Source organism: Halteromyces radiatus (genome assembly GCF_025201355.1).
Source record: "Halteromyces radiatus strain CBS 162.75 chromosome Unknown BX664scaffold_4, whole genome shotgun sequence".
Lineage (NCBI taxonomy): Eukaryota > Fungi > Mucoromycota > Mucoromycetes > Mucorales > Cunninghamellaceae > Halteromyces > Halteromyces radiatus.
This window is the reverse complement of record NW_026251690.1, coordinates 3270715-3296199: the sequence shown is the minus strand read 5'-3', so window position 1 is coordinate 3296199 and position 25485 is coordinate 3270715. Positions and strand designations below refer to the sequence as shown.

Genomic DNA, 25485 nt, shown 5'->3' with positions numbered 1-25485 from the left:
TTTTTAAGGCACCAATCGTCTCCCGATATCATTACCATTCTCTCTTTTTAGGAGTATAATTTTTCTCTCTTTCTCTCCCTGTTTCACGTCAATTTAAAAAAGTAAATCTTCAATTTCTCTCTCCCTTTCATTCCTGTATTAAAAAAAAAATCCTGTCCTATATAAACAAATATGATCCAATCAAACAGTCTATTTCATTTTATTATCTTCATAATATATCTAAATCTATATATAATAAACTAATTATTCATTGAGGTGACATACCAAGTACAGTCAAAGTATTTCCAACTAAAATCAAACTTCCTGTTGTTAATACTTGTATGATCTTATTCTTATCATTCTTCGCATGATTCACAGTCCAATCTACAGCTTCTTCAATGGTCCCAACAATATGTATATTCTCTTCATTAAATCCAGATACTTGTTTTTTCCAACTATCTGCTAACATTTTCTGCATGGTCAAAGCGTCGGCTATTGATACTGTGTTGTTGGTATTATCTATATATATATATATAAAATTAAAAATTAAAAAAAAAAATGAATCACCATCATCATCATAAAATAAAAATAAAAATAAAAATTGATTTACCTGTAGTATAACCTTTCCGATAAGTGACATTGGTAGTAAAGACAACATGATCAAATCCACTTGATGACCCTTGTAATTGAGATACAATATTTAACAAGTTGGGACCATCACGACCATTGGTACAATTGAACACCAAAATACGAGAGACATCATTACGATTATTCACCATGGAAGCTTCTTTGAACCATTCAGTACATACACCAAGACTTTCTACCGTATGAGCACCATCCAAATACCATGTTATATCCTTATTATCATCTAATTTTGATGCATATTTTGTATTTTTCAAAGGTAACTTTTGTCCACGACCAGGCCATACTACTTTCTTCAATCCTTCCCGGAATCCATCAGGTACAGCTATATCCTTGTCAAATTTGATGTTCCGACATTCTTCCAACCATTTTTTAGAAAGTGCTATAGCAGTCAAAGCATTATAACGTTGATGAATACCAGCCAAACCTATATTACAAAATAAAATAAAAAAATGAGTCTCAAGTATTTATTTTGTTGTATCTAGTTATTACCAATTTCAATGTCTTTTAGGTCAATTACTTGAGAGGGATAAATGATTTCTAACGAAGCCTAATAACAACAACAAAAAAAAGGGGGAGTGATCTAATGAGATGCATGTATATCAATCAAGTGTTTTCTTTAATTGCTTTACGTTCTTGTCACTAGCACGTTTTTTCACCACTTCCATGGCTTCCGGAACTTGATCAAAGCAAACAACAGGTCTATCTTGCTAATAACAAAAAAAGTTTTTATTTTTTAAGAAATATTATTGTTATATTGTTTTACCTTGATAATACCAGCTTTATGCCATGCAATTTGATCAATGGTATTTCCTAAAACACTAACATGATCCAATCCTAAAGCAGTAATACCACATACTACAGGCTTTTCAATGATGTTTGTAGAATCATATTCACCACCTACACCGACTTCCAATATAGCTACGTCCACCTATTCAAATTAAATAAGTAAGTAAGTAATAATAATAATAATAAATAAATAAAGGAGGAGATTGATTAATGTACTATTACTTCCTTCCTTTAGTTCGCCCCTTTTTTCTTTTGCCATTTGATTGTTACCTTTTCTTGTACAAAAGCATGTAAAGCCAATAAAGTCAAATATCTAAAGTAAATGGGTTTATCAGGATGAGTTCGTTGATCTCGGATAGCCTTCTTTGGATCATCCAATAATTCTTGTCCGAAAGGGATATATTGGTCCTTGGTATTTTCTAATCGAGTCCATACATCTTCTGAATATTTGGCAAAGAGTTCTTCACTAATAGGTTCTCCATTGATACGAATACGTTCCCGTACAGCTACAAGATGAGGAGAAGTGAACAAACCGGTCTTTAAAGGTCGATCCAAAGGATAGTGGCGTAGAATAGATTGAGTCAAGGCTGATGTGCTTCCCTTTCCCTTGGTACCAGTCACATGGATAATTTGAAGATGATTAAAATCATGTGGCTAAATCAATATAAAGAAGTTAATATATCACTTTGTATTCTTACTTATCTATTCTATCTTTTTTTTTTTTTTTTTACCTCATATCCAATACGTTGAAAGTAATGACGCATTTCTGGTAAACTGTATTGATTCATTCTTGGTCCAGCTTTCCTTAGTTGTTCTAAAAGAGCAGCATTGGTTTGTAGCGAATTGAGTTTATTGATAGCTTCCTATTAAAAGAAAAGTGAATGATAAGCTGTCAGATTCAATGTCGAAATAGATTTATAGATCTTCAGCTATAATAATTTCCTTTTTTTTTTTTTTTTTACTTACTGTGTATGTGAATGGCATCTTTCTGATACTTGAAGTTGAAAGTTGACGAAAAGTTTTGAGCATACGTCCAAAGAAAGAACAATAATATAAAGATAAAAAGCGAAAAATGTTTTTAAGACTCGCTCAGCGATCCAATTTTTTAATATGAGTTTTCGATGGCCGCCCTTTTACCCTTTCAAATCACCAACTTCCACCAATAGTAATGCTCCATCTAAATCTTTGAAAAAACACAATACATCTTAACAGCTGAGATTCATGCAAAAAAAAAAAAAAAAAAAAAAAAAAAAAAAACTTTTATTTAAAATAAATAAAAAATTCAATCAATAGTCCATATCTTGAGTCCATGCTTGTTGGCCTGGTTTATATCTTGGTGCAGGTCGTATATAAGGGGATGGAAAATCACTATCATCAGTAATAGGTAAAACGACACCTAATTCCCAATTGCTAATAAAAAGTTTTGATGCATGAGTACAGTTATTTCAATCTAACTATAATTCAAACTATACCTAATATTCATTTTTGGTTGTTTTGTTTGCTTAGATAAAGTAAGTTTTCCCCAAGCAGAAGTAGTCGCATTGTGACTTCTATAAAAAAGTAGGAAATCAATAAAAAAAAAAGGATAGGTCGTTAGTTACGTTCTTACCCTATATACATCCATCCTAGTATTGATTCCTTTGTTTGATTCGTCACTGTAGTTTTTCCATCCTTGTCTAGTAATGTTGCAATGATGTACTATATATTCCATTAAAACAAAATAAAAGATAAATAAGCCCATACTCTTCGATAATCTTTTTTTTTCCTTACCTTGGAATGCATCAATGTGCCTGGCCGATGACTGATGCTGTCACACATAATTTCCTTGGGAAAAGTAGATTTTTGCCATGTTGTTCTATTCAAGCAGATAGTACTTGCACCCTCCATAAATAAATAAATAAAAAACTTTTTAATGAGACCATTCATTTGCTGCAATAAATAACCATTCACATACTGACGGGCCCAATCGTGAGGAGTTGACAGTGTCCATGGAAGGATAGATAATATCTATTGGTGGGAACGATGAATCAGTTTTTCGTTTGGACTTGTTTTGATCGGAATGAGGATGAATGCCACAGAAAGAGGTATATAGTTCTTGTAAATATGATTTCGATAATGCTCCAAGAGATGATGTCTATGTAAGAAAACAATTGTTAGAATCAACGACAACCCTGTCATCTATCATCATTATTTTCATTACCTGCATTTCGACTTTGGGCTTTCTTGAAGGATCCGCCGCACCCATTTCAGTAATAATATCAGCCAGCCGAGTATGTCCATACTTTCGATGCTTATTGTCCCCTTCAAAAATACCAGACACGGATGCCACAATATGAGCAGATGCTTTCGTAAAATCATATCTTGCCATTTCTTCCTTCACTGAAGTCGGTACATGCATTTCATCCAATAACTCACATAGATCATTCGCAAATCGAGGTAGGTCTTTCCAATCACTGCTATGAGATTTATCATCAGAACGATTTGGGAAGTCTTGAATGAACACCACATTTTCCAGATCATTGTAATCATATGATTCCTATAAAATAATAATAGTAATAAAAAGAAAAATTTACATAAACTGTTTAGAAGAAGGAAAAAAAATAATTTAACCATTTTTCTTTTTATTACCAAATTAGCTGATCCAATGACAACACGCATAGAGTCTTGGTGAAATAGAAGCATCAACTTGATATGGAAACAACCGTATCTATCATCTTTCAATGGAGGAATAATCAGTATCCTATTGGGATGAAATTGTTTGCGCATAGCCTATAAAGATATAATAATAAGATCAGTCTATCAAGGTAAAGTTAAGTCATATATTTTCTAATACATACTGGTCGACCATGAGATACAATGCACATATTAACGTCAGAAGGAAAATGTTCTTCAATGAAATCTTGACTCCACACAAACGCAGTGACCAAAGCTTTTTTCAATGTAGCCTACACCAATATATACATATATACATAACGTTAGTTACATAGTTGTATTAAAAAAAAAAAAAAAAAAAAAAAAAAAAAAAAAAAAACTTTATTCTTCTTCTGTTGTCACCTTTTGGATTATATCTTCAAAGCGAATAAAGCTAGGTCCAACAAAACCTTGAATATGAGTTAGTTTCACTACACCATTCCAGTATTTTTGAGTATTGATTGTTTCTAAAGCTTTAATAATTCTGGAGGAACCGGAAGTTTCTGCTAGTGACTTATTATCATCGTCAATAAGAATGCTGCTTTTAGGCCGTGGTCGTTTATTGCTATCATTCTGTGTTGTCCTTGTCGCCTCCATAGTTAGAATTTCACGTGCTGTCAACTGATCTACTGTTTTTCCCAAGGATAAGGCGAGTGCGAGTTTCGTATCTTCTTGCTCTTGGACATCTATTTGATGTTGTTCTTCGAATTGCTCTCGTAGTCGTTTCAAGTTATTGCTATTCTCTTGTTCCTGTAGCGATAATGCAATGGCTTTAGCAAGATCTTCATCATCATCAGATATATTGTATGTATTTGAGCTCATGTTGTTATGCGATTTTGATTTGATCAGTGCCTTTTTTCTTTTCTGAAAAAAAAAAGAACATGGTGAAAGAAACACGTCGCGAGGGGAAAAAATCCGGATTGTATTCGCCTGCGGTGCTTTAAACAAATTCATCGCACCCATTAAGTTGCCCATTGCTTTTACTGCCATTGATCACTTGCAAAAGGTAGATGGATTGTTGTTACAAAAAAGGAAACTTACCTCTTTATTAAATTAACAGTTGTTTCTTTTATACTTTTTTTTTTTTTATTATTTACTTTTTATTTCTACTATGATTGTGTCTATTTCTTTTTTTTTTTTTTTTTCCTATTGATTTGCTTTTTCTATTGGTTATTTTTCTCCTATCGTTATCAAGAAGCATTAAAGATCTGCATAAACTGGTACCCATGATGCTTTCTCTTATTACTCTTACGATGAGAATATTAATAATAATAATGAAGCTGATGATGATGGTTAATAGATGATTTTTAATGATATCATATTGTTTACTACTCTCCAAACTTCGATAAAGTTTTCTTTATGTTTTTTTTAATAACTATTCATGACTTTCTACTATAACATCATCATGGCTATTTGAAAGGATTATAAAAGGACAATGTACTTACTGAAGCAAATACAATAAAACTGGTCATACATATCAAATGAATGAATAAAGAAAAGATCGTTGTCCATGATGAATGATATATTATCCATTGTAAGCCAATCATCATAGACTGTAATTCGCATCATCATATATCCTAATGTCAATCATTCATATATTATGTCTAATACTGTAGAAACAAAATGAAGTAATCCTGATTTCCTTGACGATAATATTCATATTATATGACGAAGGGATGAAATGATGCCAAGTTAACTACCGATCCAACGTTCCCTCTTAAAAAGAAATCAAAGTCTTATTTGTAAGTATGAAATGATTCCAAACATATTTTGTATTAACAAATCAGAGAGAGAGAAATGATGAGCATGAATTTAAACTTTCACGAGGGGTAAAAAGTCACTGTTTTCCCCCAAAAAATGTCGATAAAGATCACCAAATAAGGAACTCCGATGTTAAGGCTTGATTTCAGTCGTTAGGGAAGGAGTTCTTTTTTTCTTTTTCTTCCCTTTTTTTTTCTTTCTTTCTTTCTTTCTTTTTTTTTTTTCTTCTTGCTCGTAATTCTTTTCTTCCTCCTCATTCCATTGTCATTAGATCAAAAAGATGAACACACCACCGCCACCAAGAGTGTCATCTTATCAACGCTTGAAAGAAAAACTTGCTAGGAATCCATCGGAAAGAATCGAAAAAAAAGACTGGCCTCAACCGAAAAACGTATCAGAATTATTGAATCATGCAATCAAAGGCGGCGCAAGTAAATATCGGAAAAGAAATGATTCTGCATGCCCCTTGATTTTTGACGTCTTTATCATTTTTTTTCTTCTTTAGGATCTTTTTTATTAGCCTATGGTCTTCGTGCTGGTGTCAACTTTTGTTTATATCTTTTACGGGTTATGCGGAAAAGGTAATATCAAAAAAGAAGAAACAAAAAGAAACAAGTTCTTTATTTAACCTATCATTATTATCTTATCAGAGCTCCTCTTTCAAACATATTGGTTGCTTCTTTTAAAAACTTGGATTCTGTTCGATTTGGGGCAATGTTTGGATCTTTTGCTTTCTTATGGAAATTAGTCAACAATGGAATGCGAATCTATAGAGGCAAGGATGATAGATTGAATGGTTTAATCAGTGGTGCTATTGCTGGTCTTAGTATCCTGTTTGAAAAGAAGGATAGACGGGTGGATATTGCTCAACAATTATTGGTCAGGTACAGAAAAAAAAAAGTCCTCTATAAGGGGCCATCAAGTTTTATCCACGGTCATTCAAATCTATTCTCTGTCTATTTAGAGCACTTCAAGCTGTTTACAATGCAGGAAAGGCAAGAGACATTTTTCATTTCAAAAATGGCGATGCTTTACTCTTTGGACTTACCTCTGCACAAGTACTTTATAGCTATACCGTAAGTGTATTTAAATAATATATTGATTTGATAAACTAATACAAGTTTGTATAGATGCAACCTACAACTCTTCCACCAGACTTTTACTCTTTCATGTTGAAAGCCGCTCGTTGCCCAGAAGAAGGTTTAAAGTTGAACGCAAAGAACGTACGAGGATTACCTATTACACCAGAAGAAGTACTCAACGGTATTCAAAAGTTACGACCCACACCTCGTGCCTTGGCAGTTGCTTCTACTATTACTCCTCATCCTATTGCTGTACCTTGGTAAATATATAAATATGAATAATATGACTATTAGATTAAATTCTATTTTTTTTTTGATATATAGTGAAACACTTCACCCCTGGATGGATAGTTGCAACGCTATTGCTGTTGAACGTTTTACCAAAGTATTCAAAAGTATGATGCCTGTCTATGGAACTCTTCACTTTATTCCCATGTTACTTTTCCGTCGCAAACTTTTACGAAGCGAGTAAGTGAGTTCAAGTTATTATTATTATTATTATTATTATTATTATTATTATTATTATTATTATTATTATTGTAATTATTATTATCTAATGTTTAATATCTTGATAGTCCTACAAAAATGATCTCCAAAACTACCTGGGCTACTCTGAAATCAGGTGCTTTTTTGGCAACATTTGTTACACTTTATCAATATCAAGTCTGTATGCATCGGAATCTACTTGATGCTGGATGGATTCGATTCAATCACAAATATCTCTATTATATCTTTGGTTTTGTTTGTTCCTATTCATCTATCTTTTTGGAAGACAAGAAACGACGTAGTGAATTAGCTTTATATGTTTTACCCAAGGCTGTCCAAAGTTTTTATCAAATATTATATCAAAAGCATATGATGATCAAGATCAAACATTTTGAAGTGATTATGAGCAGTGTTGCTATGGGGATCATTATGGTAAGTAGAAAAAGACGAAAAAGAGTTATAGAGATCTCATTTTTTTTAAATATATATATATGTGTATATATATATAGTCGTTTTATCAAGAAGAAGCAGATGTATTATCCTCATTTGTTAGAAAACTTATGTATCAATTTGTACAAAAGAACTAGATGATATCTACTTATCAAGAATAGAAACAAGACAAAAAAAAAATACCTCTGGATACCACTCACTTTTGTTTATCTATTAGTCAAGGTTTTGTTGATTATCAAGAACGAAACAAGTCGAAGCATGATGTATAATATATGATAGTTGAAACTTATAGATAGTTTTATTTTTTTTTTACATTTGAAATAAAATCTTTCTATCCTATTTGTACTTTCATTTGTTTCTTTGATTGTTTTTTTGTGCATAGATCAAAATAAAACCCAGCTTATTGCCAAGCAGGTTTTATTTATTTCTTTTCGTTGTCCATTTCTTCCACTTTCTTTATTCTTCCTCCTTTCTTATTTTACCTATATTTCCCTTTTGTTATAATTTCTCTCTCTCTTTTTTTTTTATTATATTATTTTACAGTAGTACCAATTGAAGCTTGGTTGAATTATGGATAGATTCATCAATGCTTTCAGTCGGTCACAAAATAGAAAAGACGATGAAGGACGAAGCCATCAATTTGCAAAACGACTTACTACTTCGACAACGTCACCTAGTATTGTTGATAAAGTACCAGGACCCACTCTATCAGCATCTGACCTCTCACCAACCGAATCTGACGTATATGTAGACTGGTGGAACGCACTAGATCCTTTTGGTCTTGGTATTGCTCACGAGAAAGATATCAATCGTTTCTTAATGGCTTGTGGTTTAGATCAAGATTTACTTCAACAGGTATTTAAAAATACAATACAATACAATACATTATATCCATTATATTAATCTTACCCTCTCGAATTTTCATCTTTTTCTCTTCTTGGACTAGATTACAACATTATATGATGGCGAACCAAAGTACATGGAGGAACAATTTTATGCCATAATTCGACTTGCTTCACATGGACAATGTGGTAGAAAAATCAACCGTGATCTTGTAGCTCTTGGTGGTAAATATTGATTATCAATTATCATCTGAATTTCATCACAAATGTATTCATTTCTTTTCTTTTCTTTTCTTTTCTTTTTTTTTTTTTTTTTTTATTAGCGCCATTGGCTCAGCTTAATAAAAATGCTCTTGATGATATATTTCGCCAAGAATCATTTCCTATTCAACCAATCTCCACTGTCTCTTCTACCAAAACAGCAAAGGATCAATCTCGAAATACTTGGTGGGGTCAGTCATCTTTACATGCAAAAGATACGCAGGATTTCATCTCACCATTACCGCAGCAACAACAACATCAAGGACAACAACAACCCTTGTTATTTCCAAATGCTATCAGTCATCGACATTCATATGCTAGCTCCACGTATTCTACGCCTGCCTTTGTATCACCTGCTATTCAATCACAACAACCGGCCGTAAGTTCTATTTACCAACCAACTCCATCTTGGTCTTCATCCAATAATGACAAAAATAATCTCATCTCTCCTGATACTCCATTGATACCTGTTTCATCGGCTTTAAACCAAGTTGAATCTTTCGCATGGGCAGAACAGGCTCTTTCGACTATTCCTGACTCATATCCACAGTTGCCTAATCAACATCCATTATTCAAGTCTAATCCTGCAAATACCTCAACGACATCAAAGAATATATACTCTCACTCAAGATCGCGGTCTGTGCCATATGCTTCTCAAGATATGCCTTCCTCAACTGATTTTGTGTTTGATACCATCACTGCAACTCAAACAAAACAAGATCATTCTCGTCCAGTATTAACGTCAAGCAGATCATCTATGGATACCACTACTTTACAGCGACTGATACAAGAAGAACAACCAATGATGGATCAAGGCCAATCTCTACTTTTGACTCAAAAATTTGTACCACCAGCCAGTAAAGTCAAATCAACCAATCCTTTTGAAGACAGTAACGATGATGATGATGATGATGATAACAGTGATGATGAAAATGACAATAATAACGATAGGAATAATTGTGGCAACAGGAACAACAACAATAGAAACGATGAAATCAGATATGATAACACGACCAATATAAAGTTAGTTCAACCTTTGGAACAACAGCAATCACAACAAATTACGACGAAAAGTCCTTTTGATGATAATGAAGATGACGATAGCAATGTTTTTATATCTAATATAGTAACCTTGAATACAACAACATACCCTAATACCGATACTGATGAAGATATCAATCCATCACAACAACCTCCAATGATGACAACTGGTACCACTGTGACACCAACATTATCAGCCCTTGGTAACTTAGCATTTTCATCACACAGTATCAATCAGCAAGCCAATAAAAGCAACGTACCAGCGCCACCTGTACCACCGCAAAGAACAAAACCTTCTTTTCCTCGTTATGCTCGCAATCAACCAGTTTTGAAACGAAGTCAAAGTCAACATAGTGGGAAAGTCGATCAAAAACGTCAACAACAACAACAACAACAATTTATGACACAAGGGGCATTCTTATTCGCAACATCTTCGACTTCATCCTCTGTTCCATTTCCAACCTCTTCATCTTTAGCAACTTCAACCTCTTCTACGGATTCACCTCTTGACAATACCACTCGTCTGTTCAGACATCGTTCAGCAACCTCATTCCTTCGACAGTAATATCCATTGTGTTATATATATATATTATCTTGTATGATAGCGTTCCCCTCCATTTTTTTTTTTTTTTACTGGTCCCACCTTTTGTATACACACCTATATCTCTTCAATAAAGAAATTATTTTATCATCATATACAAATTGTTATTACTATGATTATCTTGACCTTTTTTTTATCTACTTCTTTTTCTTTATTGTCTACGGTATGTTATGCAAAGTTGAAAGAATGGTGATCACACTACTGTTTGATGACCTTTGTCCATGTTGACGAAATGGTTACAGATCCGAACATAAATATATCATCATCATCATTATCAATATTATTGATTACTTTATATTGTTGGTTTGAAACCAAATTAGAAGGTACAATAGATCTAATTGATTGCTCATGATGTCAAACCTTTTTAAGTTCAATAGCATCTAATGAATCTCTCTGTTGGCGGCAGTTGAAATCAAACACGAATCTTTTGCCCCTCTCTGATTTCTTTTATTGACATTTCTTTTTTACTTTTTGTTTTTATTTTTAATATTTACAAACAAACAAGATGGTCAACGTATCCAGTCAAGCCGGTAGTTTCTTTCAATCTGATGCTGATTTGAAGAAAGAAAAGGAAAAACAAGCCAAATACAATTATACACTTGGTGATGCGATTCAACTATCTTCCAAGGCTTTGGCTTTATTAGTGGTACAAGACGGCAAGTATGCATTTGTAGCTGAATCTGGATCAACAGTCAAACGTATCAATATCGAGGTAAATAAAAGAAAGAAATAACATCTGTTAAAAAAAAAGTGAATCATATTCATTGTCATTTCTTGCTTATATCATCTTTTATTATTATGTAAATAGACAGGCAAGACCACCAAAATCTTCAAGGGCCACTCAGGTCCTGTCACCTCATTAGCATTATCTCATCAAGGCACTATTTTATGGACTGGATCTTGGGATAAAACAATCAAAAAGTGGGATGCCAAGGTACCTCTTGTATTAAAAAAAAAAAAAAGGACAAGGCCTAGTGGTTAATATACAATTCTTTTTTTTTTTTTTTTTTTTTTTTTTTTTTTTGCTTTAGACTGGTGAATGTTTGACTACTTTACAAGGCCATTCCGACTTTGTCAAGTGTGTTTTGGTTATTGGAAAACACTTATACTCTGGAAGCTCTGACGCTCATATTCGGCAATGGGATCTTGAGTCACATGAATGTCTTGCGACATTGAAACATCATACTCGAGCCGTAGAAACACTGGCCAAATCTAATGATGGTCTTTATCTGTACTCTGGCTCTTCTGATCGATCTATTTTACAATGGAATCTTCAAACTCTTCAGGTCAACAAATCTTTCCTCGGTCATGATACCAATGTTACTTGTATTTATATTAGTGAGGATGATGAATTATGGTCAGGTATGGAAAATATATAGTTACGTTATTTCCTTTATTTTGATGTATATGAGAGGAAAAAAAAAACAAATATCAATGGTTTTACTCGCTAACATTTCTTTTTTTTTTTTTTTTTTTTTTGTGAATTAGGTTCTGCGGATAAAACTGTCAAAAGATGGAATACGGAGGTAAGAAAAAGTCAAAAAGGGAAATATCATACTGTGGTTCAAAAAAAAAAAAAACATGTCTAATGTATCTAGATCATTCATTTATTATTATTATAGACTGGCGTTGTGGACACTAATTTGACTCATACTGATCGGGTGAAAGCACTAACATTATTGGGTCCTTATTTGATTACTGGAAGCAGTGATGACAATCTTTATGTATGGGACATTGCGGTAAGGGATGAAAAAAAAAAAAACAAGAAAAAGAAAAAACAAATCCAATAATGACAAAATCTTTTATTTTTAAATGTCTTTAGACTGGGAAGCTCAAGAGTACGATTGAAGGTCACTTTGATGAAGTTGGATGTTTAGATACATTTGGATCTACTGTTTATAGTGCATCACTAGATAATTCCCTTCGCAAGTGGTCAATGACAGGTACATGTAGTAAAAGAAACAAACCATACATACCTTCTTTATATTTCCTTATTCTTATTCATTTATATATGTTTTAGATGCGGCACTCAAGGAATATGAAAAACAAGCTGAAGAAAGAAAAAAGAAATTGGAACAAGAAAAAGCAGCTAGTAACGGAATGACAGAGGAAGAAGAACGAGAATTGTTAGAACTTATGGAGGATGATGATTAGTAGTTGCAGAATAAATTGAATACCCTTTTATCATACACATCCAACAGCACCATTCATGCAATCGCGTACACTGATTATAGTTACATTCAATTTCAATAAATGTCTTTTTTTTTATCTATTGTTTTTTTTTTAAATAATAATATATATATAATATAGAGATTTATTTGTTTTGCAATATACACAGTTGTTTTAAAAAACAAAAAGAATAATAATAATAATAAAATATATCTAAAAGGGAAGGAAATACTAAGACTATTTTTTTCCGAATTTGAGTTTACCCATAATACCAGATTTCTTTTTCTTGTTCAAAGGTTGGAGAGGATACTTCGGAGCGTTCCTTGCATCAGCCCTGTAGGCTGCTGATAATTCATCCAAGTTACTATCCCATTCATCATCACGAAGTCGGTGACCCAAGTTACGTTCTCTTAATCGACGTGTATAAGCGCTAATCACTGTACCAAAATAAAACTATTTATAAAATAAAATGGATAATTAAAAAAAAAAATGTCGATCGAAAAAAAAAAATAGTGGATCTCAAAAATAAAGTGCTTTACCATAAACAGACCACCGATAAATAGCATGATAGCTAAACCAATCACACCAGCTTGAGCAGCTTGATCACAATTTGCCAATCCATAAGTGTTTCCCATTTCCATACCCAGAAAAGTAGTGGTATAACCACCTACAGAAATTTCAGTATTGTTACCAGCACCACCAGTTGATGTTGTTCCAGATGATTTTTGACATTCAGCAATGGATTGACTTCTATAGACCAAGGACAAAACGAAATCAACCGCTTGCCATATACAAACGACAAAGAAGAGTAGCCAGAACAAAAGCTTGTATAGCCTCATCAAAGCAAGTTTGCCCTGAAATAGATAATATATCAACATTAATTAATCCGGCAATATATATTAATATAAAATAAAAAAAAAACTTACCACTGTACCAGCCAACACACCATAGAGTCCCACCACTGCCGAGGCAGCTATATATATATATATATATCATTTAAAAAAAAAGTAGTTGTCAGTCGGTTTTATGAATGAATCATACCTTTTAGTTCTTTACCTATCACTATAACATAAACCCAAGGAAGAGCAGGATTGATGATAGCCAAATGCATTATCATAGCTAATGATAAAAAAAAAAAAAGGTTAGGTTCAAACCAACCAAATCGATTCACTTACGGTTTTTTTTTGTAAAAGTAAGTCCGAGAAGTAGAACAGAGACCAACTATAAAAAATAATAAGTTAATAAAAAGAATAATAGTTCCTAATCTCCTATCACTTACTGCTACTATAAGACCAATCAAGGCAGAACCACCTCGTAAAGGAATAACACAACAACAACGTTTTGCCATTGGTTAATTATATAGAATAAGTATAAAAAACGAGAAAGAGAAAGTGAAATAAAAAAAGAAACAAAAGCCCCGACTTTTTTTTTTTTATCTTTTTTTTTTTCTTTGGACCCAAAAGAAAGCTTTTCCTTTTTTGATAATGCTTGCGAACTAATGAAAATGATCTTCCCCCTTTTTTGATTTTTTTTTTTTTTTGTTCTTTTTCTCTGGAATTCAAATACAGCTCGCTCTTTTCAACAAAGCGTGTTCATCAGGTTTTTTTTCTTTTTTCTTTTTTCTTTTTTTTTTTTGTTTCCGTTTTAAAAACTTAATTGATAACAAACAGATTATGTCACACTTCCATACACATACTTCCTCATCGCCACCATCGTCACCTATTTATCGTTCTTCTACAATAGAAAGACGAGAATCACGAAAATCAACGACAAGCAATAGAACAAGTGTCCTATTGTCAGAAAGACAGTTCAACAAGGTAAATGAACAAATGTAAAATTATATCATAATCGTTTATTTAATTTTTGAACAAATAGATCAATCAAAACCTTGCCAATATTCGTCACAACTCTATCTCAGCAGGATCAGATCCACTTAGTCCAACAGCAAAACGACCTTCCTTTATGAATGATATGTCTATAGCGACTGATCCCATGTCTTCACCTAAACTACATACTTCTCATTTGACTACATCTAATGGCATGCCTAGAAGTAATGTTCCTTTTATTTTGTTATCATTGAAGTTAAAACTCTTACAATTTTTATTTATATTGTATTTATTTATTTAGGTGCGTCTTCAGGGGAATTATGGACTTCACAAAACTCCAATTCATTACCAACTAATACTCAACATTCAACCACTGATCTTTTGGTAAATGAAACAACTGAAATATAAACACAAACTCATCCTTTATTATTATTATTTAAAATGATATAGCCTGCTACAGACGATCAATATGTTGGTGCCTTTCCAGAACATATTCAAGAATATGCTGTTATCGAAGACCTCTTATATATATTGACGGTAATTACGTAGATGTTTTATAAAAAGCGCGTTTCCTACCCAAGTATTAAAATCATTTTTGTTTTATATAATATTTTAGGGTATCAGAGGTACTTTTATCAAATTTGAATATCCATCAGCAGTTGCTGATTTGGATGATGATCCAATGGGAGATTTAGATTCTATTGGAAGTACCAATTCATGGGATACAATCAAATATGAAATAGATTCAACTCTCGGTAATAAAAAAAAAAAAAAGAAGAAGTGTGAAAAAGATAAGAACATGAAAAAAAAAAAACAAAATAATTGACTTTTTTTTTGGTGATATTAGATCCTAGTCTTCGACATATGGTGGAAAAATTACTTCCTCTCGCTACTTATTACATGTCTGTGGATGCATTTGTGGAACAATTTGCTCGATTTGAATATGGCACAGTGAATCATGCTCTTTGTTCCGCCATGCGCGTATTTTTGAAAGAATATATCAATTTTGTTGCCCAGCTTGAACATCAATTCCAAACTTCCAATCAATTTACCCTACATCGATTCTGGTTTTATGCTCAAGACACCTTACAACAAATGAAGATTTTACATCAATTGGCAACAGCAATTCGTGGACTTGGACAACGACAATCAATGAATGACGATGAGGATGATATTGATGCTGTTTTAGAAGGTCTAAAATCATCCAATGATGATCCTGATGGTATTGTGATTCCTGATCGACAAAAAGGAGCAGCTATTTTGAATATCTTATCAGAACGATTAGTCAGTCTTAGTGGGTAAGTAGAAAGAGAAAATAAAAAAAATGCTTAATATATATATACTTATTTTTTTTTATTTTTTATTTTTTATTTTTTTTTGTTAGGGATCCCAAATGCAAACAAATTTATTCATTTCTATTGTCACAGGCTTCTATACCTTATTTTGATATATTAAATGCTTGGATATACCGTGGTGAAATCAAGGATCCCTATAATGAATTCATGGTATTGGAAAAACGAAATGTGAAGAAGGAAAACATCAAGGAGGATTTCAATGATGCCTATTGGGAAATGCGATATACTGTACGGGAAGGCGAATTTGTACCTTGTTTTCTGGAACCTCTGAAACAACAGATCTTGCTAGCTGGGAAATACTTGAATGTCGTACGAGAATGTGGTGTTAATATTGCCAAACCTGAAGAAATGTTGGATATCATGTCTCAAGATCAACCACAACAACAACTTCAGTTATCATCATCATTATCATCTTCATCATTATCAAGTTCCGGAACGCCAAAGCAGAATCATCAAGAACCTTTTATATTCCGGGGTAGTAATGCTGGTAAAAATACGGATATCTCTCAAGTTGCTGCTCGAAACGATGTTTGGTTAGCCGTCGATGGTGGAAAGTAAGTTGAATGTTTTTAAACAAATGATTCAAATCTGTACTTTCTTCTCAATTTTTTTTTTTTTTAATTTGCATTTTTATTTTTTTATTTTAGATTTATCAAGAATCTTGATATCGCTTATAGATATGCTAATCATACTTTATTGAATCTATTATTGAAAGAACAACAACTAACTCCTCGTCTAAGGTAAGAATAACATATTATATATATATAACATTGAATCTTTTTGTTGTTGTTGGACAATAGATCTCTCAAACACTACTTCTTCTTGGATCAATCTGACTTCTTGACATCCTTCTTGGATTTGGCAAAGGATGAATTGAAACAACCAGCACAAGATATTCCTTTGGCACGTTTACAATCTTTATTGGATATTGTCTTACGAAACTCATCTTCAGTAGCAGCATATGACCCATTCAAGGAAGAAGTAGTGGTGGCACTTAGTCCATTAAAATTGATTGATCAACTCTTACGTATTATCAATGTGGCAGGAATAGAAACACCTCTTGATATGGTTCCTGGTGGACAAGATGGCACTAATAGTATGTCCAATTCTATTTATATTCTTGATCGGTCTCAAAGCTTATCTGGAAGTGTGGTACTTGGCAACAACAATTCTAATTCAAATGCCCCACCGAAAGATGTCTTGAATGGTAAGTACAAAATGAATGAATTAGAAAAAAAAAAAAAGATACACAATTAGATTGATCATTGATTTATTTCTAATTAGGTTATGATGCATTGACATTGGATTATACAGTAACATTTCCTTTATCATTGGTCATATCAAGAAAAGCACTTACCAAATATCAACTTCTTTTCCGTCATTTGCTTTATTTGAAACATGTGGAGGATTTATTATGCAAAACTTGGATGGATCAAAAAGGAATGATATGGCGACAATCATCTACTTGTGCTGAAACTGAACGATGGAAATTCCGTGTCTATTCACTTCGAAATCGAATGCTTTCCTTTGTTCGACAATTTACTTATTATGTTACCAATGAAGTTTTGGAACCTAATTGGCGACAATTGGAATCTAATCTCTCAAAGGTAATAAATAATACAGAAAAAAAAAAAGAGTTATTATATGTTGGGAAGGAAGATGGACTAAGTCATTTCTTTCCTTATTTACCATTCCTTGAAAAAAAAAATTATATAGGTATCTACTGTAGATGAAGTATTACAATATCATTCTGACTTTCTGGATACTTGTTTGAAAGAATGTATGCTTACCAATTCCAAATTATTACGTGTAGGTAGAAAAAAAAAAAAAAAAGAAAGTATGTAGTAGATTAACTGATTTTTTTTTTTTAATATTGAAAATATAGGTTTACAATAAATTGATGGGATCTTGTGTCAAATTCTCCAGTCAAGCGGAACGCTATAGTCAGTTATTACAATCTATGGAGGATCAACGATCAGGGTTATTTGGTATGCCGAAACCTGGATTGGATGGCAAATCAAGCAGTACACAATTTGAAACAGTTCAGCGATCATTAACAAAGTTGGAGGACGGATTTGGATACCATATGAAACTTTTGACTGATGCATTGAACTATTTTTCAGCTACGGAAACTGTTCAATTCTTGTGTTTAGTTATGAAATAGATTCAAGATGAAGAGATACCATTAGGCTTCTTTTTTTTATTTTAATGATATAATAAACTATGTATATTGAATGAAAAAAAAAAAAGAATAAACGATACTATGATGATTGTTGTGTGATGAAATTGTATCGATATGGGGAGATAAAATAAAATTTTCTTATTTGAATTGATCGGCATTGTTTTGAACCCACAAAGCAACGCTCTCTTTGGACCGTAATAACCACTTGGCATTCACACGTGCACCTTCCAAAGCTTGTTGTAATGGTCGAGCATATTCCTTAGTATCCTTATCAGCAAAGAATGCTTCAATTTCTTCGAGTTTTTCCAAAGAGGAGAATCCACCAACAGCAGATCGAACAGCGGCACCAAATAGACTTATGGTTTTACAGAATTTGGAATACAAGAGATCATAGTTTTGTGTAAAGAATTGCCAGAAGAGTAAACGAGCATCAGGATTGGCAGCCAATCTAATAATAAGAGCACATATGTTAGGTAATTATATATATATATATTATATCAACTTACGATCCAAATACATAAATAGAATCTTGACCACGGACTTCTTTTTCATCCAAACTCATAAGCAAATATCTTGAAATAAGAGCTTCACTCTTAGCACCACCCAAAGAATTCAAAGCAATCAAACGTTGATCAGTAGGCAAACATTCATTGTGATACATTTGAAGAATCTTTTCCCAAACTGCATTTTCTTCTTCCACATTAGCAGCATTGGATAGGACAATACCATATACCGGTCCACGAAGATTAGGATGTAAAGCATCCATATCACCAGCAACAAACTTATCAAATCGTTTTTTGGCTTCAGTCACAGTGGTAGTATCGTTAGATCGTCCAGCATTCGTCAAGGCAAGTACACGTAAAATATTGGTTAAATAATCATCCGTTTCCGCAAATTCCCATCCAAGACGGTGAGCTACTGGTGCAAATAGACTTTTTCGTAAAGCTTTCAAACCATCTTTGATATGTTCAGGTTGTTCATACCAAACACCAAGAATATTACTAAGATGAGTACTAAGTTGAGACCAAACACTAAAAAAAAAAAAAAAAAAAAAAAAAAAAGTTAGCCTTCTCTCTTTCTTTTTATATATCCACTTTTTTTTTTCCCAATAATAAAATATTTACAAATAATTATCTTCATTAACGAAAGCTTGGGCAAGTTCCAAGAATGCGGTTGTACTTTGTTCACCACTAACACACAAGTTACCAGCATCAGCAATCAAACCAACACGATCAGAAGTATTTGTCAATAATCCAGATGATCCTTTCTTCACTTCTTCTGCCAAAACACGAATACTTTCAATAGGATAGTTTACACGATAAACAGAAGTTTGACCAGCATTCAATTTGAATAAACCATCATCAGGAATAGGGAAAGATTGTGATTTTTCAGTCAATGTGTAAGAAGCTACTTGATTAGGAACAAGCATACCCAAGGGTGCCCACCAGACAGTGCTATAAAAGGTAATGATGACGATGAATAAAACGAAAAAGGAATCTTATAAAACTTACACATCCTCTTCAGCTTGAAGATCACCTGTGGAAAGGTATCGAGATTGTACTACTTTGATTGAGTTTCCAGTTTCTTTGGTAACATTGAGAACAGGATACTATAGATAGAGATTAAAAATCAGTCCTATTTCACATTTATATATATATATTATACTTACTCCAACACGTTTTGTCCACAAGTCCATAAATTGAGAAACATCTACACCCGCTTCTTCACTGAGAGCCATCCAAAGATCATCAGTAGATGCATTGCCAAGTTTATGTCTACGAACATAACGACGAACACCAGCCAAAAAGGTTTCCACACCTAACCAAGAGCTTAACATTCGTATCACACTAGCACCTTTGTAATAAGAAATGGCATCAAAAATTTGATGGATTTCAGCAGGATCATTGACAGCAACATCAATAGGATGAGAAGATCGTAAAGCATCTAAATTCAAAGCTCTTGGCATATCTTCATTGACAAAGGAAGTCCATACATCCCAATCTGGAAAGATATTATCCACAGCAAGCCAACCCACCCAGGTAGCAAAAGATTCATTCAACTATATAAAATAATATAAGAATCCATCACCTTTTTTTTTTTTTTTTCGTTGACTTACCCAAAGTTCATTCCACCATTTCATTGTAACCAAATTACCAAACCATTGATGAGCTAATTCATGACAAACAACATAGGCAGTACGCTTTTTGGAAACAATAGATGATTGCTTTTCATCAAACAATAATGAAACAGTACGATAAGTAACCAAACCCCAATTTTCCATAGCACCAGCTTCAAAATCAGGAACAGCCACCATATCCAATTTGGGAAGAGGATAAGGTTCACCAAATACTTTAGCAAAATATTCCAATGCAGAGACACAGACATTAAGAGCATGACGACCTTGTTCAGCCAATCCAGGTAAAGTATAAACACGAGATCGAATAGGTTGTCCATTATGTTCACCAGAGGTAAAAGCTTCAATATATTCAAAAGGACCAATAACAAAGGCAAGTAGATAAGTACTCATCAAAGGGGTAGTAGCATATTTTACTTGTTTTAGATCATCAGAGATGTTGATTTCAAAAATCACATTAGTGTTTGATAAGGCAGTCAAATGAGAAGGAACAACCAAAGTCATATCAAAAGTTGCTTTTAAAGAAGGCTAACATCCAAAAAAAAAAAAAAAAATATTGTTAATAAAACTAAATTAATATCATTCGAAACTTACTTCATCAAAACATGGGAATCCTCTTCTAGCATCACTTGGTTCAAATTGTGTTGTTGCTAAATATTTTGTATTGCCTTGATCGTCCTTATAAGATGATCTATAGAAACCAGTCATTTGATCATTCAAAATCCCTTCAAAATTGATATCCAATAAAGCTTTTGTATGAGCAGAAACTTCTTGAGGAAAAGTTAATTTAACTTCAGTTTTCTTGGTATCATAAGTGATGTCAATAGAGGATTGACTAAATCAATAACAAAAAAAAAAAAAAAAGAATGAGATACCTATTCAACATATATATATATATATCAACTCTTTTTTTTTTTTTGTTACCTAAAATCGTTGACTATAAGAGTAGCTGAAATGATATTGATTTCATGAGAATTCAAAGTAATGACGCGTGTTGGTTCGATTACATCCAAACTATAAAGAAATAATAAAGAAATAAGAAAATAAATAATATATAAATAAGGAATATTATGACTTACTTTATTTTGACTTGACCTTTAAATACAAAAGTTTCTAGATTAGGTTGTAATGATAAGTCATAATGTACTGGTTTGACATTAGTAGGAAGGATTTGTCTGTCAGAAGTATCAACGTGTTGTGTGCACATAGTTGACTAAATAATAAAAAAATATTCTTTAATAAAGAAAAAAATAATTATATATATATATAAACTTACTAAAAATATATATATATATATATAAAGATTTCTTATTAACTTTTTTTTTAAAAAAGAAAAAAAAACCAAAAAGTATATAAAATATTAAAAAAGGAAAAAGAAAAGAAAAATAAGAAATAAGAACAGATCTTAAAAAAAAAGACGAAACACTAGAAACGGAGATTTAAAAAAAACGTCTTTTTTCTTTATTTCTTTGTCTTCTTCCATTTTTGGAAACTTCAACCTTTTTGGCTATTAGTTTCAAACTCCCAAGTTCAAAAAAAGTGTATCAAATAAAATATCTTTTTTGACAGATTTCCAAGTATCCGGTTGACCGGCTTCCGTTCATCGGTAAATCATCCATTTAAAAAAAAAACAAAAATCAATATAATACAAGATTACTTAATGAGAATGATATGATATTATCCTTATATATATATACTATATAATCATACTGTATAATTATAAGACTGTATATTATTAATAAACTTATTATAAAAAGATGAGAATTGATTATATATTTCCAAGCTATAAAACAATAATTTTTTATTTTATATGAGATGAACTACATAATATTGTTTAGACAACATCAATACATACATAACATTATTCGAAAATGAAACTCCGTAAAAACCTCGTGACCGAATCATCCAATAATGTAAATTTTATAATACAAAATATACAAGCCCTTTTGAAAAAAGAAAAAAAAAATCGCCTTTGTTCAACTCTCCGTTTTGGAAAAAATACTCACCCTTGCCCAATTTTTTTTTTTATTTTTATTATTATTATTATCATCATCTTCTCTGAACAATCACTTATCCTTTAGTAGAAGGACCTATATATCTTTGTCTTTTATATTACATCTACTTTTAGGGTATGGCCAGTCAGATGGTGTCTCGATTCCGAGTTAAGAAACTTTCTCCAAAACACCCACTTCCTGTTTATAAAGAGTCTCAACTTCCTGACCTTACTGACCCTACAAACCTTCAACGTTCTGTTCCTCAAATTGAAACTGGTGTAGAAAAAGAAGAAGAAGAAGAAGTAAGTCACTTTTATATATATATTATTCTCTTTTTTATTTTATTATTATTATTATTATTATCTATTCATATATATATCTGTATATACATTATTATATATGTATATGTGATTGTGAAATATATTGGTTGGGGGGTTGGGGGAGAGTAAAATGGGAGAGATCTTGTGATTTTGATTGGACTCGGAGGTTTTTTTTTTGTTATTGGGGGGATAGTTTTATTAACAAAGCAATTATTATATTTATATTTCAGCTAACATTGATACTTATTGTTTACTCCCCCCTTTTTTTTTTTTTTAGCATGATCTTCAAGCTGCCATCTCCGCGGCTCAAGCTGCTGTTACCACTGGAGCTCAAGTCGAAAGATATATCCCAACTCCTGATGCTTCTCGTGTTATCCCAACTAAAGCATACAATTCTCTATATATCAAGAAATTCAAAGAACCATCTACATTGATTCGATTCTCTTCTACAGTGGAAGATTGTACTGGTTGTCCTTATGTCATGGATGATGATGATGATCTTTTTCTGAAGAAATTCAATAAAAAACGTAAATCAAATACTATTACTGAAGATCGGTTTGAAGAAATCATGTGGGCATTAGAAACAATCATTCAACAACAATTACCTCATCTTAGTGTGGTAAGTTTTTTTTTTTTTAATATTATTATTATTGACATTTACACTATTATTATTATGATGATGATGATGACAATAGGATCCTTCTCAATTACCTGATTATGATGCATTTCAATCACTAATACCTCCTCAATCCGACCTTTTATCCACACCAGGATTTGATGATATCTTTGAACATTGGCGACAACGACGTGCTCATCGTGCTGGTAAACCTATTATTCCTGTTCTCCAATATGAAGATGTGGTGAAAAATGAAGTGGATCCTTACGTATGTTTCCGTCGCCGTGAAACCAAATCTGTTAGAAAAACACGACGTACTGATCAACAATCATTGGAACGATTACGGCGATTACGAAATGAAATGGAAATGGCTCGCAATCTATTAGAAATGGTATTGAAACGTGAAGAAATAAGAAAAGAAGGCTTGATGTTGGAACAAACTATCTTTGAGAAAAAGTGTAAATTTCGTGAATATCAACGTATTCTTGGCATCAAAGAAGATGATGATTTATTGGCAACACCAAAAAAGAAACGAAAAGGAATGTCTATCGATTCTGGATCTGGGTAAGTACAAATGAAATAGAAATGTTTGATTTTTTTTTTTATTAATATAAACTTAAAACTTTATAGAACTACCATCAAGATACCTCTCAATAAACTTAAGCGAGATGCATTTGAAGGAAGGATTGAAAAATCACCTATACAATTGGCTATCGAAAATGAAATTATCAAGAAAAAAGAACAAGATGCTCCTTTCGAAGATGTTACAGAGGTAATATAACTTTTTTTTTTTTTATTGTTATTACTGTACTTAATTCTATTTGTTGATGATAATCTATTAGTGTCCATATCAACCATTTCCTCAACCTATTCCTCAACTATTTTATACACCTTTATTCTCTCCTGATTCTTTATCTTCAGCATCACAGCCTCAATTTCGACGAAGACTTGGACGAAATGGCCGATTGTTTTTGGATCGTACTGGATATCACTGTAGATCATTGCATGACTTGAAAGGGAAATCCAAACCATATGAAATGTATCTCAAGGCACGTGAAAGATATCGATTTGATACTGATTATGCATTTGATGATGATGATGATGACGAGTATAATAAAGACAATGATGTTATAGAGGTGGATATGATGCAAGATAGGTATGAACTTAAAATATATAGATATCTATTTTGTATTAAGGTTCTAATCTTGTTTTATATATATATATATTAGTTACTTACAACATCGAGCTCAATTATTATCTGAAGGGGATATACGAAATCTCATCACTATACCATTCTTGACACCTTCCAGTATGACTCAACAAAAGACAGTATCATCTTCACATCAACCATCAATATCTACATCATCTTCATCGATCAGTGCACCCATTGTTTCATCACCGACTACAACAACATCAACGGGATCTCCACTTACAAATGGTACTAATGGTGTCTCATCCGCTCTTTCACCAACAATCATCAAACGACAGAATAGTCGAAGTAGAGTGACACCACAACAAGCTGCTGTAGCAATGGCTAATGGTATGATGGCTGCAAATATGGCAGCAGCTGTTAATCACAGTGGTCATCAAAACAAATCGGCAATACAAATGGCAATGGCAGCTGCTCAACAATCACATTCCCGACAACAGCAACAACAATTATCTTCAACTATGAATCAGTCTCCCATTGGATCCATGGCACAACAATAATCTTTTTTATTTTTTTTTTATTTTTTACGATAACTGATTTGTATGATACGTCTTCAATACCTATCCTTTTTACTTTGATACCATTGGTGTTCCTCTATTAGGCCCACTTTTTTCTTCTTTTATTTATTTATTATTATTATTATTATTATTATTATTCCATTTTCCTCATGCATTTTATACATTACCTTTATCATCACTTGTCCTATCATTTATTTTATTTAATTTTTGATTTCAATCCCACATCATTTATCATCAGCATCAGCATCAGCATCATCTTACTATTATTTATTATCTTTATTATTCCCTCTTTTCTGCCTTTGCTATTTGTAATTATTTGACTTAGTTTTAGAAATCATTACTTTTAGTGTTTATTCTTGTATATCACTCTTTACCCATTGTTCATCTTTTTATTTATTTATTTCATTGTGTATGAAATAAAGAACTGTATTATATCTCTCTCTCTCTCTCTTTATCTTGTTGGTATCGTTCATGCTACTTTTTTTCCACGTTGCTGCTGACAAAGTCGAAATCCCACCGGAATTTCAAAAAGTGCA

At 32.4% G+C, this 25485-nt stretch overlaps 10 protein-coding genes across 10 annotated transcripts; 6 read left to right on the top strand and 4 right to left on the bottom strand.

The window, feature by feature from the left end:
- Positions 1 to 170: 170 nt before the first annotated feature.
- Positions 171 to 2485, bottom strand: BX664DRAFT_334291 (Mur ligase). Its single transcript, XM_051545684.1, has 8 exons — positions 2377 to 2485; positions 2142 to 2273; positions 1681 to 2064; positions 1388 to 1552; positions 1254 to 1331; positions 1114 to 1171; positions 590 to 1048; positions 171 to 498 (listed from the first exon to the last, which is right to left on the bottom strand). The coding sequence occupies exons 1-8, from the start codon at positions 2437 to 2439 to the stop codon at positions 248 to 250; spliced, it is 1590 nt and encodes a 529-aa protein (XP_051400789.1). The 5' UTR covers positions 2440 to 2485; the 3' UTR covers positions 171 to 247.
- Positions 2486 to 2696: 211 nt separating this feature from the next.
- BX664DRAFT_365714 (tyrosyl-DNA phosphodiesterase-domain-containing protein) lies at positions 2697 to 4274 on the bottom strand (the record flags this gene model as incomplete). The annotated part of the gene is made up of 9 exons (XM_051548487.1): positions 2697 to 2820; positions 2883 to 2960; position 3020; position 3154; positions 3181 to 3291; positions 3365 to 3544; positions 3611 to 3946; positions 4039 to 4179; positions 4248 to 4274. 9 exons carry the CDS (start codon positions 4272 to 4274, stop codon positions 2697 to 2699), a joined length of 999 nt encoding a protein of 332 aa, XP_051400788.1.
- A 1804-nt stretch (positions 4275 to 6078) lies between these two features.
- On the top strand, positions 6079 to 8231 carry BX664DRAFT_334285 (uncharacterized protein). The gene is made up of 8 exons (XM_051545683.1): positions 6079 to 6293; positions 6368 to 6443; positions 6513 to 6746; positions 6827 to 6938; positions 6993 to 7204; positions 7269 to 7412; positions 7520 to 7862; positions 7940 to 8231. The coding sequence occupies exons 1-8, from the start codon at positions 6143 to 6145 to the stop codon at positions 8015 to 8017; spliced, it is 1350 nt and encodes a 449-aa protein (XP_051400787.1). The 5' UTR covers positions 6079 to 6142; the 3' UTR covers positions 8018 to 8231.
- A 97-nt stretch (positions 8232 to 8328) lies between these two features.
- On the top strand, positions 8329 to 9505 carry BX664DRAFT_145224 (uncharacterized protein). The gene is made up of 3 exons (XM_051539874.1): positions 8329 to 8735; positions 8827 to 8934; positions 9046 to 9505. Exons 1-3 carry the CDS (start codon positions 8451 to 8453, stop codon positions 9364 to 9366), a joined length of 714 nt encoding a protein of 237 aa, XP_051400786.1. The 5' UTR covers positions 8329 to 8450; the 3' UTR covers positions 9367 to 9505.
- Positions 9506 to 11106: 1601 nt separating this feature from the next.
- BX664DRAFT_334283 (WD40-repeat-containing domain protein) lies at positions 11107 to 12897 on the top strand (the record flags this gene model as incomplete). The annotated part of the gene is made up of 7 exons (XM_051545682.1): positions 11107 to 11337; positions 11434 to 11559; positions 11657 to 11987; positions 12114 to 12151; positions 12248 to 12364; positions 12448 to 12568; positions 12646 to 12897. Coding segments are annotated over exons 1-7 (1070 nt in total), but the record flags the coding sequence as incomplete, so codon positions are not given.
- A 32-nt stretch (positions 12898 to 12929) lies between these two features.
- Positions 12930 to 14207, bottom strand: BX664DRAFT_334282 (uncharacterized protein). Its single transcript, XM_051545681.1, has 6 exons — positions 14074 to 14207; positions 13970 to 14015; positions 13851 to 13913; positions 13721 to 13767; positions 13334 to 13648; positions 12930 to 13247 (listed from the first exon to the last, which is right to left on the bottom strand). The coding sequence occupies exons 1-6, from the start codon at positions 14140 to 14142 to the stop codon at positions 13032 to 13034; spliced, it is 756 nt and encodes a 251-aa protein (XP_051400784.1). The 5' UTR covers positions 14143 to 14207; the 3' UTR covers positions 12930 to 13031.
- An 898-nt stretch (positions 14208 to 15105) lies between these two features.
- On the top strand, positions 15106 to 18026 carry BX664DRAFT_145147 (gamma-tubulin complex component protein). The gene is made up of 9 exons (XM_051539873.1): positions 15106 to 15157; positions 15237 to 15375; positions 15468 to 15918; positions 16005 to 16529; positions 16623 to 16715; positions 16776 to 17182; positions 17260 to 17582; positions 17692 to 17788; positions 17861 to 18026. Exons 2-9 carry the CDS (start codon positions 15303 to 15305, stop codon positions 17869 to 17871), a joined length of 1980 nt encoding a protein of 659 aa, XP_051400783.1. The 5' UTR covers positions 15106 to 15157; positions 15237 to 15302; the 3' UTR covers positions 17872 to 18026.
- Positions 18027 to 18168: 142 nt separating this feature from the next.
- BX664DRAFT_334278 (aminopeptidase) lies at positions 18169 to 21670 on the bottom strand. The gene is made up of 10 exons (XM_051545680.1): positions 21568 to 21670; positions 21371 to 21504; positions 21216 to 21305; positions 20886 to 21126; positions 20274 to 20819; positions 19827 to 20216; positions 19669 to 19766; positions 19282 to 19611; positions 18664 to 19188; positions 18169 to 18605 (listed from the first exon to the last, which is right to left on the bottom strand). Exons 2-10 carry the CDS (start codon positions 21496 to 21498, stop codon positions 18296 to 18298), a joined length of 2658 nt encoding a protein of 885 aa, XP_051400782.1. The 5' UTR covers positions 21499 to 21504; positions 21568 to 21670; the 3' UTR covers positions 18169 to 18295.
- A 546-nt stretch (positions 21671 to 22216) lies between these two features.
- Positions 22217 to 25041, top strand: BX664DRAFT_379546 (enhancer of polycomb-like-domain-containing protein). The gene is made up of 6 exons (XM_051548863.1): positions 22217 to 22587; positions 22883 to 23224; positions 23301 to 23785; positions 23852 to 23993; positions 24064 to 24377; positions 24451 to 25041. Exons 1-6 carry the CDS (start codon positions 22423 to 22425, stop codon positions 24929 to 24931), a joined length of 1929 nt encoding a protein of 642 aa, XP_051400781.1. The 5' UTR covers positions 22217 to 22422; the 3' UTR covers positions 24932 to 25041.
- A 34-nt stretch (positions 25042 to 25075) lies between these two features.
- Positions 25076 to 25399, top strand: BX664DRAFT_334275 (uncharacterized protein). Its single transcript, XM_051545679.1, has one exon. It carries the CDS (start codon positions 25099 to 25101, stop codon positions 25267 to 25269), a length of 171 nt encoding a protein of 56 aa, XP_051400780.1. The 5' UTR covers positions 25076 to 25098; the 3' UTR covers positions 25270 to 25399.
- The last annotated feature ends 86 nt before the right edge of the window (positions 25400 to 25485 follow it).